General features: G+C 51.1%; 7 protein-coding genes across 7 annotated transcripts; 4 read left to right on the forward strand and 3 right to left on the reverse strand.

The window, feature by feature from the left end:
• Window positions 1–1,591: 1,591 nt before the first annotated feature.
• CC84DRAFT_655723 (uncharacterized protein) lies at window positions 1,592–2,576 on the forward strand. Its single transcript, XM_018187028.1, has one exon. The coding sequence runs from the start codon at window positions 1,838–1,840 to the stop codon at window positions 2,399–2,401; it is 564 nt and encodes a 187-aa protein (XP_018037737.1). The 5' UTR covers window positions 1,592–1,837; the 3' UTR covers window positions 2,402–2,576.
• Window positions 2,577–2,917: 341 nt separating this feature from the next.
• CC84DRAFT_1204889 (glycoside hydrolase) lies at window positions 2,918–4,630 on the forward strand (the record flags this gene model as incomplete). The annotated part of the gene is made up of 1 exon (XM_018181935.1): window positions 2,918–4,630. The coding sequence occupies one exon, from the start codon at window positions 2,918–2,920 to the stop codon at window positions 4,628–4,630; it is 1,713 nt and encodes a 570-aa protein (XP_018037738.1).
• Window positions 4,631–4,777: 147 nt separating this feature from the next.
• On the reverse strand, window positions 4,778–6,479 carry CC84DRAFT_1195584 (uncharacterized protein; the record flags this gene model as incomplete). Its single annotated transcript, XM_018181412.1, has 3 exons — window positions 6,324–6,479; window positions 6,176–6,276; window positions 4,778–6,116 (listed from the first exon to the last, which is right to left on the reverse strand). Exons 1-3 carry the CDS (start codon window positions 6,420–6,422, stop codon window positions 4,778–4,780), a joined length of 1,539 nt encoding a protein of 512 aa, XP_018037739.1. The 5' UTR covers window positions 6,423–6,479.
• Window positions 6,480–6,659: 180 nt separating this feature from the next.
• CC84DRAFT_1117669 (general substrate transporter) lies at window positions 6,660–8,718 on the forward strand. The gene is made up of 5 exons (XM_018175500.1): window positions 6,660–7,046; window positions 7,135–7,848; window positions 7,927–8,142; window positions 8,194–8,435; window positions 8,489–8,718. The coding sequence occupies exons 1-5, from the start codon at window positions 6,824–6,826 to the stop codon at window positions 8,597–8,599; spliced, it is 1,506 nt and encodes a 501-aa protein (XP_018037740.1). The 5' UTR covers window positions 6,660–6,823; the 3' UTR covers window positions 8,600–8,718.
• Window positions 8,719–8,974: 256 nt separating this feature from the next.
• On the reverse strand, window positions 8,975–9,511 carry CC84DRAFT_1216347 (uncharacterized protein; the record flags this gene model as incomplete). Its single annotated transcript, XM_018182792.1, has 1 exon — window positions 8,975–9,511. One exon carries the CDS (start codon window positions 9,509–9,511, stop codon window positions 8,975–8,977), a length of 537 nt encoding a protein of 178 aa, XP_018037741.1.
• Window positions 9,512–11,653: 2,142 nt separating this feature from the next.
• CC84DRAFT_1075932 (SGNH hydrolase) lies at window positions 11,654–12,641 on the forward strand (the record flags this gene model as incomplete). The annotated part of the gene is made up of 4 exons (XM_018173717.1): window positions 11,654–12,057; window positions 12,111–12,278; window positions 12,327–12,483; window positions 12,537–12,641. Coding segments are annotated over 4 exons (834 nt in total), but the record flags the coding sequence as incomplete, so codon positions are not given.
• An 843-nt stretch (window positions 12,642–13,484) lies between these two features.
• Window positions 13,485–15,608, reverse strand: CC84DRAFT_1186355 (MFS general substrate transporter; the record flags this gene model as incomplete). Its single annotated transcript, XM_018180853.1, has 8 exons — window positions 13,485–13,911; window positions 13,973–14,312; window positions 14,361–14,735; window positions 14,793–14,894; window positions 14,942–15,139; window positions 15,187–15,232; window positions 15,281–15,400; window positions 15,459–15,608. 8 exons carry the CDS (start codon window positions 15,606–15,608, stop codon window positions 13,485–13,487), a joined length of 1,758 nt encoding a protein of 585 aa, XP_018037743.1.
• Between the last annotated feature and the right edge of the window lie 980 nt (window positions 15,609–16,588).

The raw sequence follows: 16,588 nt of genomic DNA on the forward strand, positions 1-16,588 counted from the left end.
CATCGGGCTCCGGTTGGCGGTGGTGTTGGGGTCGTACCGGTTGTACATGCCGGCATTCAAGAATTGCTGGCCCGGCCGAATTGGTTGTTGGTTCACCCGTCTGCGTGCCTCGAGCTCTTCTATGGTCTGCTTCTTTCCCACGATGACGATAATTGAGGCCTGAGGCATGAGGCTGTAGAACTTGATGAGCCCATCGCATTTGCTGCGATTTATGCAGCCCCTCCAAGATTCAGCCTTGTCATAGCAGCCATCGAATTCGGATCGAAGTCGACAAAGCCATTCGACGTTGTGCAGGTCGGACCACTCACCCTTAAAGCGAGTCAAGTCGATGCTGAGGTCGCGGCTCTGGCTTGGATCGTCGGCCCTGGATCGTCGTTTTTCTCGGCATGTGGCGGACAATCAACGTCTTTGGTGACGGCGCGTGCACTTGGATCGGCATCGTCACGTTGCCACCCTCACCGAAGGAGCCTCCATAGTCTCCTGGCCTTTGACGACCTGGGCAAGGAGGTGATTAGGCAGGTCTCGGATCTTGTGCAAGTGTCTGTGAGCATCGAGTGGTTAGCGACCCGCTCGAGGCAATGCAAGAGCTTGGAAAGGGGTAGGCGGGTGGTACTTACGTGGTTGATGTCGGTTTCAAGGCTCTCAACACGAGCTTCAAGCTCGCTGTCAACGTCAGCAAGCGCTATAAATTAGCGCAGCAACGCGTTGAGTAGGAGGATGTCTCCAGGGTGCTAGACGGCCCAGCTGAGCACGCAAAGAAGGTGGAGGTCACGCCGGCGGGCGCGAACCCCGATCCAAAAAGGAAAAAAAGTGTGATGTTGAGTGAAAGACGGAAGTGGAGCGGCGGGCTGAGTCTTGTATCTCTTGTTAGGCTGCCCGCCTGCCTGCGTCTGCGGTGAACGAGGGAAGGGGCAGGGGCTCAACCTCACCAGCCCTACTGTCGGCGCTCCACTGCAAGACTCAACACCGAGAAACTATCCTGATATCACAGGATGTGTATCTCCTAGGTCGTACGATTCAGCACGTTCCACTCTAAACTCGTTATCTATTTTGGTCGTGGAGATATGGTACCACAGGGTCAACGCGGCGAGAGCGCGCTCCGCCGACACCAGGAAAGAGCGTCAGCGCATGGACCAGTGGACTAACAAGGACGAGTGAGGGACACTATTCGGAGTTGATACGATGTTTGTGGCTATGGAAAATAGGACGACGGGTCACGACGGTGCAAGCCTGCGTTCCCCCCAGGCCGTAGCAGGCTGCACGGTGAGAACTTCCCGACTATATGGAGCTTCTCCGATGTTTCCGTTCAAGATTTTCTACGCAAATTGTCGCGGTAGGCCACGCTTCGAAAGCCGTCTCCTCGCGTCTGGTGGGGTCGTCGCCCACAAATGCAAACACACAAGGCCCGTGCACCAGTGTTTTGATACTCGTCGTCGCCTGCTCGCCGACTCTTTCTCCCCAGCCAACATTATCACACCTGACAACCGTCCACGAAGTCCCTAAATTTCAGCTACTGCTTCACATCTGCGAGCATTCCACATCGTCCAACATGTCCGACACGCAGCAGAAGATCGCCGACATCCGCCAACTGATAGCAGCACGCCGCATGCACGATCCGCCCGTACCTTCCCTCACACAGCATGAGACCCATGGCAAGGTCGTCCTCCTCCCACTTGGCAAGAAGAGGGAGGAACCTGTGTTCCTCCAGGACCTACCCAAAGGTCAGTAAACAGCCTTTGTAATTAGAACCAACTCTGACCTCGCCACGTAGGGATTCGCAACCGCATCTACGAGCTGGTTCTGGAAGATGAGGGCGTGATCGAGGTCCGCGTCAAACATGACCCCGATGGCAGCTTACGCGCATGCACTGGAAAGCCCAGCTTTGCGAGTCGTATGGCGTTGGCCCAGGCTATCCAAGAGATTCGTGCCGAATTCCGGTATTGTCTTCTTTCTTCAGCTTTTCCACCATTCTCTACTTGATCTAACAATTTGTAGCCAACTTTGCATGAAGACGATCTCTCCTGTTGTGTCGTTCTTTGAGTACACACAATTCCTTCATCACTTCTTGTTCACTGGAATACCGTTTTCAGTCATTCGTATCTGCATGCCGCTAGGCAAATGGCCTTCGGAAGAAGTTGACCTTCGCCCACTCATTGTGGCTCGCACCGTGGACACCAATGACGATCCAATGAATTCGATCATCGAGCTGCAAGGCGGGTATCTCGAACGCCTCTTCAGCGATTCGGCAGTTTGGAAGAAGGTTTTGTCCTCCGGTCAGATTCGTGCAATCTCCTTTCGTTCAGAACGTTGGAAGGCCTACTTGACCTTCACCATCAGCAATCACCTTGGGGATGAGTGGCATCAGTATGGACATGGGGCTGTCGCACATGAGTGCCCATAGATGGACATTCTGTCCAACGACCTCCCCAGCGTCTATTCGTGCTTCAAGTGTGAGGCTTGGGGCGATGATGTTGAGGTGAGGTTTCCAGTGCCGGTTTGGAAGAAGATAATGATTGCACGACGGAGGCGGAAACTGGGACGACCACGAGCACTACAGCTCCTTGTAGTTCTTGTTGAGGTCTGGCGGGAATTGAAGCCGGAGTGCGGTTCTGAGTCAAAGTTCCTAAGTCATGTGCTGAGTTTTTCCGATGATTTTGCGTTCATCCCCGCTTTCCCCCACACTAAGTGGAGAGTGGTCTGAGATAGTGTGTGTAGCCGTCTAATCGGCAGAAAAAGTGCTTGCAGTTCCCGAATAATGAAATGAATATATTTACATTTGATCTTTGCCTATGCATTCGGTTTCGTGAAATTTGCTTCTCCTTCAGCACACATCAAGTGCCTCCAGGATCCGCCAGCAATTTCCTTACTCTGTCCCCAAACCACTTCAAGTACACTCACGGCCAGACAACCGCCCATCATGACAGCAACACAAATACCGCATCTCCGTAAGACAAAGACGTCTTCACAGCTCATCGTTAATGGCGAGCCCTTCCTCATGCTCAGCGCCGAGCTGCACAACTCCACACTCAGCTCAGCAAAATACATGCGCGATGACAAAATCTGGGAGAATATGCGTGCGATGCATTGCAACACCCTCCTAGGCTCTGTGTCCTGGGAGCAAATCGAGCCAGAAGAAGGATGCTTCGATTTCAGCAACATTGACGAGATCATCCTCGACGCGCGGAAACACGACATGAAGTTAGTCCTGCTGTGGTTCGGTACTTACAAGAACGCACTCAGCACATACGTACCTGCTTGGGTTAAGAAAGACGTCAAGAGGTTCCCGAGAGCGCATGTCAGCGAAGCCGGTGCGAAGACCAGGACGGAGGAGTACGTCAGCCCATTCTGCGAGGCGGGCTGGAAGGCCGACGCGAAGGCGTTTGCCACGCTCATGAGGCATCTGAAGGAGTTTGATGGCGCCCATAGCACTGTTGTCATGATGCAGGTGGAGAACGAGACAGGGATCTTGGGCGACTCGAGAGATCGAAGCAAGCTCGCAAACAAGAAGTTCACTGAGTCTGTACCGAAAGACTTGGTCGAAGGACTGCAGGCCTGCAAAAATCCACATCCCGATTTCGTGAAACGGTTCGCCAACATCAAGGAGGCCAAGGCTGGGGAACACACATGGACAGAGATCTTCGGGGCTGACGATGTAATCAACGCCGAGGAGATGTTCATGGCTGACGCTATCTCCCGCTATGTCGAGAAAGTCGCTGCAGCAGGCAAAGCCGAATACCCGATCCCACTCTACACGAACGTATGGCTTAACTTCGACGATCCTTCCGCTCTCGATCTTACAGACCTCCCCGTTGTTGTTGGTGGTGGAGCAACAGCAGGTGTCTACCCATCCGGCGGCCCCTGCCCGCATACCATGGATGTCTGGAAGGTCAACGCACCCTCGCTGGACTTCATCGCCCCCGATCTCTACTTCCACGACTACGAGAGCACGTGCAAGAACTACCGACATGACGACCAGGTCTTCTTCATACCAGAGCAGAGGCGCGATGAGAAAGGCGTGCGGAGAGTGTGGCTCGCGTACGGCACATACCTGGCACTCGGATGCTCGCCATTCGGCGCAGACTCAGAATCAGCAGAGGTTAGTGCCTTAACTAAGCACTACAAGCTCATCCACTCGGTGCGGAAACAGATCCTCGACGCACAAGCCAACAGGCCCGAGGATATGATGGGCTTCTTCTTCGACGAGTGGAGAGAAGGTGAAAAGGTGAAGGAGAAGAGCTGGACCAAGAAGATGGGTGACTTCGAGGTGATCGTCGACCGCGCCTTTGTATTCGGCAAGCCTGGTCCTGGCGCTGGAATGGTGATCCACCAGGGCGATGGAAAGTTCTTGTGCGTTGGTTGGGGCTTCAATGTGTACTTCAAGAGCACAAACCCCAAGTCTACATTCACGGGTATCTTGCATGCGGAGGAAAAGGAGGTAAACCCAGAGACTTGCGAACTCAGTACTGTGAAGGTGCTGGGTGGCGATGAGACACGTAGTGGGGAGTTCCTGATCATGCCGAATGAGGATCCGGATTATGGAGGTTTCCCGATCGCGGTTACTATTCCTTCGCGGACTATGATCGCGGAGTGCTGGGCTTATAGCATTGAGGAGGAGGAGGATGATTTGTAGGAATGCCATACGCATTGATATAGACATCTTATTCTTTTGCCTTTCAACAATGTTGCTTCTTGATACCCTACCGGGTTTATATGCTGCGATTTGCCATGGCTTACGAGTGTGTGCGATGTCTCACAAGTGACATACATATTAATTATACTAGATAAAATTGCCTTGTAGCTGGTCTTCTTGACATCGGACGTCGAGTTCCTCTAGTTTCGCGAGGAGTCTGTTCAAATTCAGTGACGCTTGTTGATTTGCACCAAACACCCCTGTTCGCACTTCATCCAACAAGGCGCCTCCAATATCGCGAATTTTAGGAACGACACTGTAACCATTGGCATCGAATACCTCGTTCGGCATGTGGTACAACAGGTCCAAAAGCTCGTCCACCACACGGTGCCGCTCCTCGGATATGAAGGTTGGAGTGAGTAATACATTTTGCGCGCGTGCAAGGCCATTCATCTGCTCTAGAAGATTCGCACGGATATGCAGCTGCGTGACTTTTAGATTGACGGTCTGCACGTCCGTGCCGAAGTCACCGTCAACCACGCGGTCTTCTCCATTCATCGGGCTTCCCGGCCGACTTCTCCACTTCAGCTGGGGCGGCAAGTCAGCTAGCGCTTGTTGAGCCTGCTTCATACTTTCTTGCAGGTGCTCCATGGTTTTGATGGGAACACTCTGGCTGGCCTGCCAGATTAAAAACAGACGAGCAAGTGCATTGAGCCCCGGGATGTAAGATTGCGATGGAAAGGCATGCGATGCCTCGGAAATACCCTCAACCAAGCCCTCGACCGGAACATCTAGTGGTATTAGCGCATTGACTTGCTCATACGCCTGACGCAAGACAAGTAATGGCCATCCATGCATGTCGAACGTGCATTGTGCGGCGTAGATAAGCCAGTACAGCCTTTTCAAGACCTGTTGATCAAGTATTGACATCTGATCAAAATCGTGATAGAGCAAGTACTTGACGCCCATGGCAGTCTCCGCGCTTAACCGGTGAGCCAGTGGGGACCCAATACCTTGCTCGTGGTGCGTAGCACTCGTAAAATTGTACATGGCTAGCACCCACTCCAAGGAAATTCGCCTATGCCGGTCCCACAGTCCCAGACGCTCGGCTGTATCAAAGCAACCATCTACGGTTACTGCACCGTAAAGTCCGCGTCTTCTGCGCAGACTGGCTACAACTGCAGCGCACAGCGATGCCACCAGGATGAGGAACGAGGGATCGGAACCGTTGTTCGCAGTCTGGGCCTGCATTATGCGATCTAGTATCTGGGCTCGATGGAAAATTGGAGCGACAGGGTGGATCCATCCGAACCAATCCTCTACAAGCTGTTGGAGAACCGGCAGTGACGCTATGTGCTCGATGTCGCATGATATTGATTGAGGCGAGGTAGCCGGAAGGCTTGGAGAGGATAGATCGGGACTGTCGCCAAAAGACGGGTCGATACCGGGTTCGACATCGAGTCGTGCTCGTAGGGATTCAACGTAGCTACATGACCATCAGCGAAAACTACACGGGATCGGGTATGTATCACGTAGGCTACGAACCGATTTTTAGGCCCGCGCTTCTTCCGTGGTCGAACCTGGGTACACTCTACGCCGAGCTCCGTGCACATGGAGCATTTGATTTTGTCTGGCAAATAGATGCACTGATAGAGTTAGCTCGAGTGTAATGAAATGCAGCAATAGCACTTACTCGGACTTTCCTCGCTCGACAGGCATCGCATGCAGCTGTCGATCGAACCCGACCGGTGGGATTGTTGTCGTTTTGGCGAGGTTTCTCCTTCTCGTTCATGATTCCCTGTATCCATGTGTAGAGGCGTGTGCGCAATATAAGGATAATTGTCGGAGAATACCCCGGTTCACAAAGGTCTCGTGGTGGTTCTCTCCGGGTAATCCTCGCCTCGCTAATTTTCCGAAGATTTTGCGATGGCTCGATTTTGCGAGGCTAGCTTGCGCGCGAGTCATGCGCTAACCGAATCAGACGGTGACTTGTCCACCTCCGCCTCCGCGTCCGGCCACACTACCGATGGCTAGGTCTCTCCAGATTCTCTCCGCAATTCTGCGAGTGACACTAGCCATGTACTCGTGTTATTCGATGCCGCTGCGGTGGGACATATAAGACGATCGTCTTCCCGTTTCGAAACTAGACACAAGCGACAGTCTACAGTCTTTGCATCAAAAACCTCGATCCTAATGATGGAGGATACCAAGGATACCAAGGAGGGCGTTGAGGTGACGCACCGAGAAGATATCCTCACACAGCTTCCACATGGCGAAGACAAGAGGCCATGGTACAGACAGCCAGAGCTGCGAAAGCTGTATATGCTCATGCCATTTCTGTTTCTCGGCTCTACCACGCTCGGATACGATGGCAGTCTTCTGAACGGACTTCAGACAATGCCTGCGTGGCAGTCCTGTAGGAGGATTTCATCCCAATTCGTCTCTCCGCTAAAGCTTTCTAGTCTTCCATCACCCAACCGGTTCTCATCTTGGATTGCTTGGAGCATTCCCGGGGTTCGGAGGTTTCGCGGTTCTTCTTTTCACTCCGTACGTCGCTGATTACTGCGGCCGTCGTCTAGGGACTGCCATTGGCTGCTGTCTCGTTATTCTTGGAGCAGCAATCCAGGCATGCCCCCAACCAAGCAATCCTGATGCCATGTTTCTTGCCGGTCGATTCATAATGGGAATGGGCAGCAACATCAGCAATGCAACATGCCCCCTCCTCATCACCGAAGTGTCGCATCCCAGACATCGCGGCCGCGTTACAACAATCTATAACACGGTCTGGTATCTTGGTGCCATTATAGCTGCTTGGACAACTTTCGGCACCCTCAACCACATCGTGGGAGACCTTTCATGGCGTCTACCGGTCGGCTTTCAGTGCGCAATGCCGGGCATCCAGCTTCTCACACTGTGGATGCTACCTGAGAGTCCTCGATGGTTGATCGCGAAGGGAAAATACGCTCAGGCGAAAACGATCCTCACCAAGTATCACGGCAATGGTACTGAAACCGATTTCGTCAACTGGGAGTTTAGCGAGATCAGCCAGACCATTGAGCTGGAGGAAGCTGCATCAGCCAACAGTGGCTGGTACGAGCTGGTCCGCACGCCTGGAAACAGGAAGCGATGTCTTCTTATCATCTTGACCGCCATCTTCAGTCAATGTAGTGGTAACGGTCTCGTTTCCTATTATCTGTCGTCCGTCTTGAACACAATCGGTATTACAAAGTGAGTGGAGTCTACATGGCCAGTAGGATCTTCGCAAGCTGACATATGTAGCCCATCAAACCAAGCAGCCATCAATGGTGGCCTTACCATCTGGTGCTGGCTTGTATCTTTGGGCTGCGCGTTCCTTGTGGATCGTGTCGGTCGCCGAGTGCTTTTCCTTACTGCTGGCGTCGGCATGTTGATAGCCTTCTCCATTTGGACAGCTTGCAGCGCCGTATACGCTAAGACTGGGGACTCGGGAGCCGGCTCAGCTGTTCTTGCGATGATCTTCTTATTCTATGGTGGTACGTATCTCCAGACCATTCATCGACCTCTCATACTGATGATTGCTGTAGCTGCTGGATTCGCTTGGCCTGGATTGACCGTCTCTTACACCGTCGAAATTCTCCCATTCAAGATCCGCGCAAAGGGATTGACACTGTGCTTCATCGGCACCAGTCTCGCGGGTATCTTCAACCAATACGTCAACCCTATCGGGCTAGACGCACTGGGCTGGAAATTCTACATCGTCTACATTGTGGTCTTGGTGCTGGAGTGCTTGGCTATATACTTCCTCTATGTCGAGACACGAGGGCCTGTAAGTTCCGTCTTCTCACGAATTAGCGATTTGTTGCTGACAAGTTTTCCTAGACCCTGGAAGAAATTGCTGTACTATTCGACGGCCCAGACGCGAATGTTGCGGGTACCACCGTACCCATGGACCGAAAGCGATCGGTCGAGGCATCCGCTGATAAAGCATAGACTCAAGGGGCGTGATGGAAGAAGGCAGCTGTTCCTAGATACATGAGATACGGTCCATATGTGCTTGGATACTATTGCTATTTGAAAGCCACTCTTCCAGATATTTGCTATTGTTCAGGTATCAATCAGGCTAGTTTGCGACACGAAGGCTGCGTTCTCCGTGTTCGCACGGTCGGCATTTTGGCGGTCCGAACCTCGTAAAATAAGAGACTGGTTGTATTGGTGGCTGATACCTGCGCCGTGAGATGCTGGCTCATCTGGCTGCAAATTGTTCAGTTAGATTTTGGACATGGTGAGTGAGCCAAGCATACAAAACATTCGACATAGTCATTGGCATAGAACTGTTTACAATGAAGATTAACTCGTTAAGTCCCCTCACATTCCATCGTTAAGCATAGCCTGCATCATCTGCACGTGCCGATTCGCATTCGTCTCGCTCCACTCAGTGTCGTAGTTCAAACCGTAAGGCCAAAAGTGGCTTCCACCACAGCTGATTTTCGCACTCGACCCATCGAAGCTCCTCAGCAAAGGCAGTGCCGTCTTCCAGTTGCCAGATGCGCATAGAGAGTCGAAGTTTGCGGTTTGTCCAACGCCAAGGGTGTGTGAGATCTCGTGCATTGCGGTGCGCTCGTTCATGTAAGAGCGATTCGACCCGAATCTCATGTTGCCGTTGTAGTTGGCGTCAGCCGTGGGCACGCTGGGCTCATACTGCACAGTGATCTTCTTTGTGCATTTCGCATTGCAGTATTTGCCGTAGCGGGCGATGGCAAGTTTCATGGCGGCATCGATCTTGTTGTATGCATCTGTCTGGTCTGCGGTAGGATTGGACGCTCTCTGGATGGTATATGTGATGGCGGCGCACGATCCCGTGGAGGCGTACACCAGTGCCGTGACGAGGAGCGAGAACTTCATGTTGCGCTGTAAAGTTGAACAGATATTGGCGGCTTGAGGTTCCACACAAGAAACTGATATCTAGGAGTACTGGCGGTTCGATTCTTTGGCGATGGTTGCGCGCAAGTGGGCGCTACTGTCACATATATACCTACCCACCCAGTGATCTGCACTATGTATGACTTTGGCATCGCCCCTGATCGTGCGCTATAGAGCATGCTCTCCAAGCCCAAATAAGTGCTCTGCCAAGCAGTGATAGGAACATAATAGTTGATTTTCCATGAGTGAAGAGCCGACAATTTGCCAAATAAGGTGTGTGAAACGGGCGCTTTGCAGCTTGCGGTCGGCAGTAATCTCGCGAAAGTGTGACTGCCGGGATGCGCATTGAGTCTTGTTTCGACCATTGTTTATCGTATATTGACTTGGCAGGTTATCCCAGCAAATAAGCCTGAAACGTCCAGGGCTCTTTGAACTGGAGACAGCTCAGCCGGTATCCTCATAGGCCTGTTTACCGGAGCAGATGTGGAAATCGAGATACACATTCCCTCCTCTACATCAACTTAGATAGATCGTTCAGATAGTACTATTCGAGTGCCTATAGATCTTATAACGTTCAAGGCACCTTCCGGAAAGTTCCCCATCTCCCGTCGCACCCCTACCCTTACAAGATAACGCTAACGGACCACATTTAGTCCACCAAGACAAGACACGAAATCACAGTCGCCCATTTGTCTCTCTGGTCTGTTATAGTCGCTTGGTTAAAGTAGATAGATAAATCCTTGCTGTATTAGTATTCAATGTTTTGCGAATACTAAGATCGAGGAGATTGTAGCTATCGTTGCTCCAACCGATATGTCTGTGAGCAAAATTCAGCACGGATGCGCACACTTGAGCACGGTAACAATCTCAAAAGCGAATTTGTTGGAAATTGAGGCCTCCATGGATGGAAGCATATTTTGCTTGATGGTACTGTGGTATGGTATTACTGGTGGACACTATTATGGGTCACTGTTATGTGATGGTACTAGAACCTGGACAGCTGTTCGAAATCGAGCAGTCGATCAACGCCCCTCATCGTCTCAGGCTCGCGCATTCTCCATTGAAGAAGAGTGGTCAGCTTGCGTACCCTCTGCATCATATCAAACTGTTCTCACCCGGTGTTGACTGCCATCTCTGCGCCACCTTCCGGTACCTTAATCGGATACCAGTACATTACGCAACCGCAACCTTCGCACTAGGTGAATTCAATCTCACAATTGTCCCACAGAGACTTTTTTTTACTAATGCTCCTTCTTTTCCCTCGATTTTGACGTCGCTGGTGTTGTAGTATACCCACACTGCACCGTATCGTCAACAGATTGGAAATTGTTGATTGGTTGATTGGCTGTGCCGGGAACAGTCACCATGATGGCACCGTAGTGACAGGTTGCCCTGATTGGCTGCATGCTGCTCCATGGCCAAGTCTGCAAACATGCACTTCAAAGAATGACGGAATTGGTTATCATTATTGCCCTCGTTATTCTGCCGTTGACCGCAAAACACTTTAAGGAGCTCTGAAATGAATCATCGTTCTGGAAGCCTTGCACACATGCTAGTCTGCGGCCTGTACAAGGGTTCGTTTCCGTCCCGCTTTCGCACATCAGACCTCTTCAGATTTCTATATAAGATCTCGCAACTTCTGTGATGTATCGGAACAACAATGAATTGCAAATGTAACGTCTAATCCGTTTAGTGAGGGGTCAATTGCGGATTTGGTTCGAACCACATTGGCCGTTCAGCGAAGGTCAAAGTTCTATCGGCTGTAAATGTAGCGGATGCGCAGATACTACGGTAAGCCATGGCAGTGCTCACCAACGACGAAGCTTGAAGCCCAGTAGCAGAACTAGTATTCCAAGTCGCAAAGTGGAGACTACAATTCAAGATACCGGAGAATTTCCTGGCGCTCGGTCGCAACTCACCCGACGCCCGTCGGGTCCTTTTTATCCAGAATGCGGGGCCCCAGATCGACCAGGAAACAAGGATAGCAATTAATCCGCATTATAAGATGTATAACAGACGCCGAGCATTTGTTCATGCAGACCCCGCTCACTGCGCATCTTCAAGTCATCCTTGTTGTAGTATGCTTACATAATGCATATCCTCTCAATACCAAGTTTTCTCTTACTCATTGCGGCTGCCTCGGCCCTACCAGGACGGCACCAGGGACCGTCTCCGACATCTTCGAGTGTGAAGGCGATACCCACGATCTGGCTTGCGGGTGATTCGACGACCGCGCCCGGTGGAGGTCACAATGGAACGGAAGGATGGGGTCAATATCTAAAGTACTCATTTGGCGACAATGCTTTCGTAAACAACTCTGCATACGCAGGACGTTCCGCTAGATCCTTCACACGCGAAGGACGCTTCGACCGAATTGCTGCAGCTATGAAGCCTGGAGATTTTGTGGTCATTGAGCTGGGAATCAATGACCCGGGTAAACCGACGAATGGGTCTACTAGTACTACGGGCGACAAGGGAAGAGCTGATTGCCCTGGTGCAGGGAACGAGACTTGCACTGTGATCTTTAAGTATGAGACACTAGGAGAACCCGCAGTGATATGATTAAGCTGACAGGAAACAGCAACGTTACCGAGATTGTGCAAACATTCCCAACCTACATCGAAACAGCTGCCAAGAAATTCCTTTCACTTGGAGCTGCTAGTGTCATTATCTCTGAGCAGCTTCCTACCAATGTTTGGGAATCAGGTTCGTACTCATACAAGCCGTCAATCTTTTCATATTATGACCTGTAAGTCTGATCCTTCTAACCCCTGCGGATGTCTATTAATGTTCGAAGCTTGGTCACGGATAGATTGGGAGGACCGGCCGGAAAGGCATATCTCGTGCAACATGGAAGCTACGCGGCACAAGCGCAGAAGTTGCTCGGGGCTGAAGTCGTTGACGCGAACTATCCAATGGACCACACGCACACTGCGCCGTTTCTTGCCGATGTCGTATGTATTACCCCTGAGAACAATACTTGAATGGATACTGACACCAATCATAGCATAGCCAGGCCTTCGTCTTGGGTCTCAAATGTGGCACGAGTCCTCTAGGGAATCTGGTTGTGAATGCAACAGCTCGCATCGAGGCATCTCGAGGGCCATGTTTGCCCGCGAATGACACGCTTCCTATCTAGCTATATTCAGCTGAAAACGAATAAGTTCTGTTCATTCACGGGTTGGTGTGTGAAGTAGGCGTTACCAGTGCCATACCAATGTCGATTAGGGGGTTAGTGCTTACTGTTTCTTACGCCGCCCGTGACTCGAGACCCCTTTGCGTCGGGTCGCTCAAAATCCTTGCTCGATCACTGGAATTTCTTCTTACACGCTCCGCCATGCTCACAAGTCTCTTTCGCGTCGGCCTACAGGGCATCCTCTTCTACGGCGCGTTCAGTCGATTCACGCACGGAAGATACACGCCAAAAATTCCACGAATACCAGCTAGAACGAGCACCAAACACCGAATATACGCAATTTATTCCCGTCTTTGACGTCCTCCTTGGCTCTCTTCTCTTTTCTCCCCGAGCGCGGCCGTGGGCTGCTCTGTTCTTCGCTGTCGCTCAGGGCGGCGGGATCATCAAGCTCTTGCAGGGAAGAAAAGATGTCAAACCTGATGTTGGACTCTTCACGGTCGCAATGATCGTGTTTCTGCAATCCTGGTTCGGAAATCGGTGGAAGCGTTGGGTGCAATGATCGATATCGGGGCTTTTCTTCTGGCTTCACGCATGCGACCTGATAGGGTAACCGGGTTGCAATGGGTGTCTATGTGCAAGCGGGCACGATTGAATTACACCGAAGCTTGCAGACGTTAAAGCCAGTTGCGATGCCTGGATGATGGATGAGTAATGACACGCAGAAAGAGGTGGCTTGACAATCGCGACTGTTTCACGCTATTCCAAGTGTAGTAAGACCGATTCATGTGCTCCTCCTATTCCTCGCGATTCCATCCAAACTTATGCGGGAGCCATGCCCATCTCGTCTTCTTTCACCTTCTCGTTCTCGAGCCTGACTATGCGTTTGTTGTTCTTCATGTGCTTATCAGTGCTCTTCGTCATCATTGCCGCACCAATAGCGAGAGCTCCGAATCCTAGGGCACTGAGATACGTCACTTTGTATGCCTGCACATACGCCTCCTTGACTGCCATCTGCGTCGCCGCGATGACCTCATTTGTGATGCCCGGCACAGTCTTGTATGCCGCTGCTGTGTTCAGTGCTGCGGCTTTGATAAGAGCAGACATATTGGAGAACCCGGGTGCGGCCGCTAGCACTTCGTTAGGAAGCTTCTTTGCGAATGTGTTATTGTTGATCGCAGTATAGATGGCGGTCGCGACCGATCCACCAAGCAGCCGAAAGGTGCCCGCAAGGCCTACCGCGCAGCCACTGATGGATTTGTTAGTCTTCCAAGGCATGCATAATTGGGTCATCACCATCTGGTACTTACATATCGTCTTTGAACTCCTCGCCCAGACCCAAACTGATCATAGCGAACACCATAAGCTGCGGTGTGGCGACACTGATGTTCAGGAAGGGTACCGTAGCGATGGCCTGGATCCGACTGTCCACTGTGAGTGAAGCCATAGAGCCTATGAGAGCAGTTTCGATGATCATTATCGTGACCAAGGTCCAGCGCTCGTGTCCGATACGCGGAATGACAAAGGCGACTAAGAGCCCTGAAGCAATGGAGCCGAGTGGGATGAGTTCCGCGTAGAGGCCTTGAATGATCTTGTTGGGACCGGTATAGAGAAGCTGGGACTGACGGGGCCAGGTAACATTCAATGAATCTACACATTGTTTCAGCATCGATACCTTGGTATACGGGCCAGACTTACAGTACAGCATCCCTCCGACAAAACACACAACGTACAGCATCATAACCTCTCTCCACTTTTTGAAGATTTTGGGTGGCATGATTGGCAGGGGCAAGTCCGCATACGCCTCGTAGAAACCGAGTCCGACTAAGCAGAGCACGCCGACTACCATGGGCGCGATAACGTGTGCGCTGTTCCACGGATACTGGCGACCGCCGTAGTTGATGCCAAGGAGGAAGAGCACACAGCCTGCAATGAACAGGAACAAGCCAATGTAGTCGATCTCTTTGACGAGTTGCATCTTGGTCTTGCCGTCGTGTCTGTGCTTCGTGGAAAACTTTGGCGGGTAATAGGTCAAGACTAGAACTATCATGAAGAAGCCGTGGAAAGCGCACACTACATTTGAAACGTCTTAGATTGTTCCTGCGTTGGTGGACTTTCATCGTAACTTACTGTACCAGTATGCACCTCTCCATCCGATCTCCGTCTTCGCTAGGAACGTGTATGCGACGATCGGACCCAACTGGCCGATTATACCCAGGATATCGAAGATACCTATGCACGTGTGAGCGATGCGACGGACTGGTGGGATTACCGTATACCAATAGCCCACATGCGATACTTGTTCGGTACAATTTCCTGACATGCCGCGTACCCCATCTCTTGGAAACCAGAACCCAGTCCAAACAAAATACCCGAAGCGATCATTTGATTGATGGACTTGCCTGTCGCTCCAACAATCGTTCCAATGAAACTGATCACGGAACCACAGATCATAAAGTATCGGCGTCCAAAGATGTCTGCTAGCGATCAGTGTGAGAAGCAGGCAAGGACACGCAGGACAGACCTGAGAGGCGGCCGCTGATGGAAATAAGAAAGGATGCACAGAGCGTCTATCCATGTTTAGTATAAGTTCGTTCCTCTAGGACTTCACAGCGTACCCAAGACACTGTAATCCATGTGAAGTTTGGATTGGGACCAAGGTCGGCGTTGATGTAGCTGAGTGTCGTCGACGGGATAAGAAGAGTCAGGACATAAGCGTTGTACTGCGATGCTAGAGCCTGTTGTTTGGTCAGTATTGCTTTTGGTACACCATCAGAATCTCGAAAGTTGTCTTACGAGAAATGCCAGACATGTCTGGAGGTTCATTCGCGGCTCCACTTCCGCAGCTTCGTACCCAATCACAGACGGTGCATGTTCGATCTGCACTGCTTGAGCTTCTTCCTTCTCCGTGAGGACATCGATCTCCCGGGGACTAGGGTGAGCCATGATATCGAGTAAAATGTCGCTGCTCTAGGGAGTTTTAGCCCAGCACTCGACTAAAGTATTTTCTGGAGACGGACTTGGAATAGATGATAGTTCGATCTGCAATGCAGGATCTAGAGATCATTACACCTGACATGCAGCTGTATATGTATCCAAACATGCGTTTAGGTATCCTGATCGCTGTCGCACATGCCACGTTCAGCGACAGTTCCGACAGCACGGCCACGGGTAACGAGGTCCACTTCGTATAACCCGTAACCCCACAACCAAGCCGTACTTGAACTTCCTGCTAGTGCCAAGACCGCTCTTAGACTCGAATGAGTATACATTCCTGGGGTTATGCCAATATCAAGATCGAATAGCGTCCGGGGAAGCACAGAATGCGGGGTAGTGCTTTGGGGATTAGGGTTAAGGGCGCTAGCATCGGAAATTGACTTCCAGATTTGAGACTGAAAGCTATACTCAGCCTAACTTCCACTGTGGAGTTTCTCCTCAATTAAACACACTAACCGGTTCGTTAGAATGTCAGGGATATGTGGACGATCTAACATGGTACCTAAGATCAGGGATTTTACAGTTGCGCAAGTGTGATGGTTCAAGTTAATCACCCCTGGCCAGAGACACGGAGTGTCAGAATTGAGCATGATATCACTGTTAATGTCGTCATAAAAGCCAAGATGTACCTACTGTATCCAAAATGAGAATAGGGCGTGGTAATACACTGCAGATTTCGAACAGAAGTCATCCCGGAAGATGAACTTCCGGTAGAACTGGATACATTTCAGCCCCTCCCAACGTTTATGAAGGTAGCCGCTTTCTCTGAGGTTAACTTCAGCACTGCCTCACACGGTCCTGATTTCAAAGATATTGGTCCGAGTATTGGCATTTTTGTGATGTGGACGAGTTGAGGTTTTGAACCGTTCTGACCCCGAAGTGATACGCATTAAGTGAATACCCCTAAGTGGCTCACAGTAGATCTACGC

This window comes from Paraphaeosphaeria sporulosa, assembly GCF_001642045.1.
Source record: "Paraphaeosphaeria sporulosa strain AP3s5-JAC2a unplaced genomic scaffold CC84scaffold_4, whole genome shotgun sequence".
NCBI classification, from domain to species: Eukaryota; Fungi; Ascomycota; class Dothideomycetes; order Pleosporales; family Didymosphaeriaceae; genus Paraphaeosphaeria; species Paraphaeosphaeria sporulosa.

Coding starts and splice junctions, on each gene's coding strand:
- CC84DRAFT_655723 (XM_018187028.1), top strand. CDS start 1,838: ATGACCCCGATGGCAGCTTACGCGCATGCACTGGAAAGCCCAGCTTTG.
- CC84DRAFT_1117669 (XM_018175500.1), top strand. CDS start 6,824: ATGATGGAGGATACCAAGGATACCAAGGAGGGCGTTGAGGTGACGCAC. Junction 7,047..7,134: donor AATGCCTGCGTGGCAGTCCT/GTAGGAGGATTT, acceptor GATTGCTTGGAG/CATTCCCGGGGTTCGGAGGT. Junction 7,849..7,926: donor GTCCGTCTTGAACACAATCG/GTATTACAAAGT, acceptor CAAACCAAGCAG/CCATCAATGGTGGCCTTACC.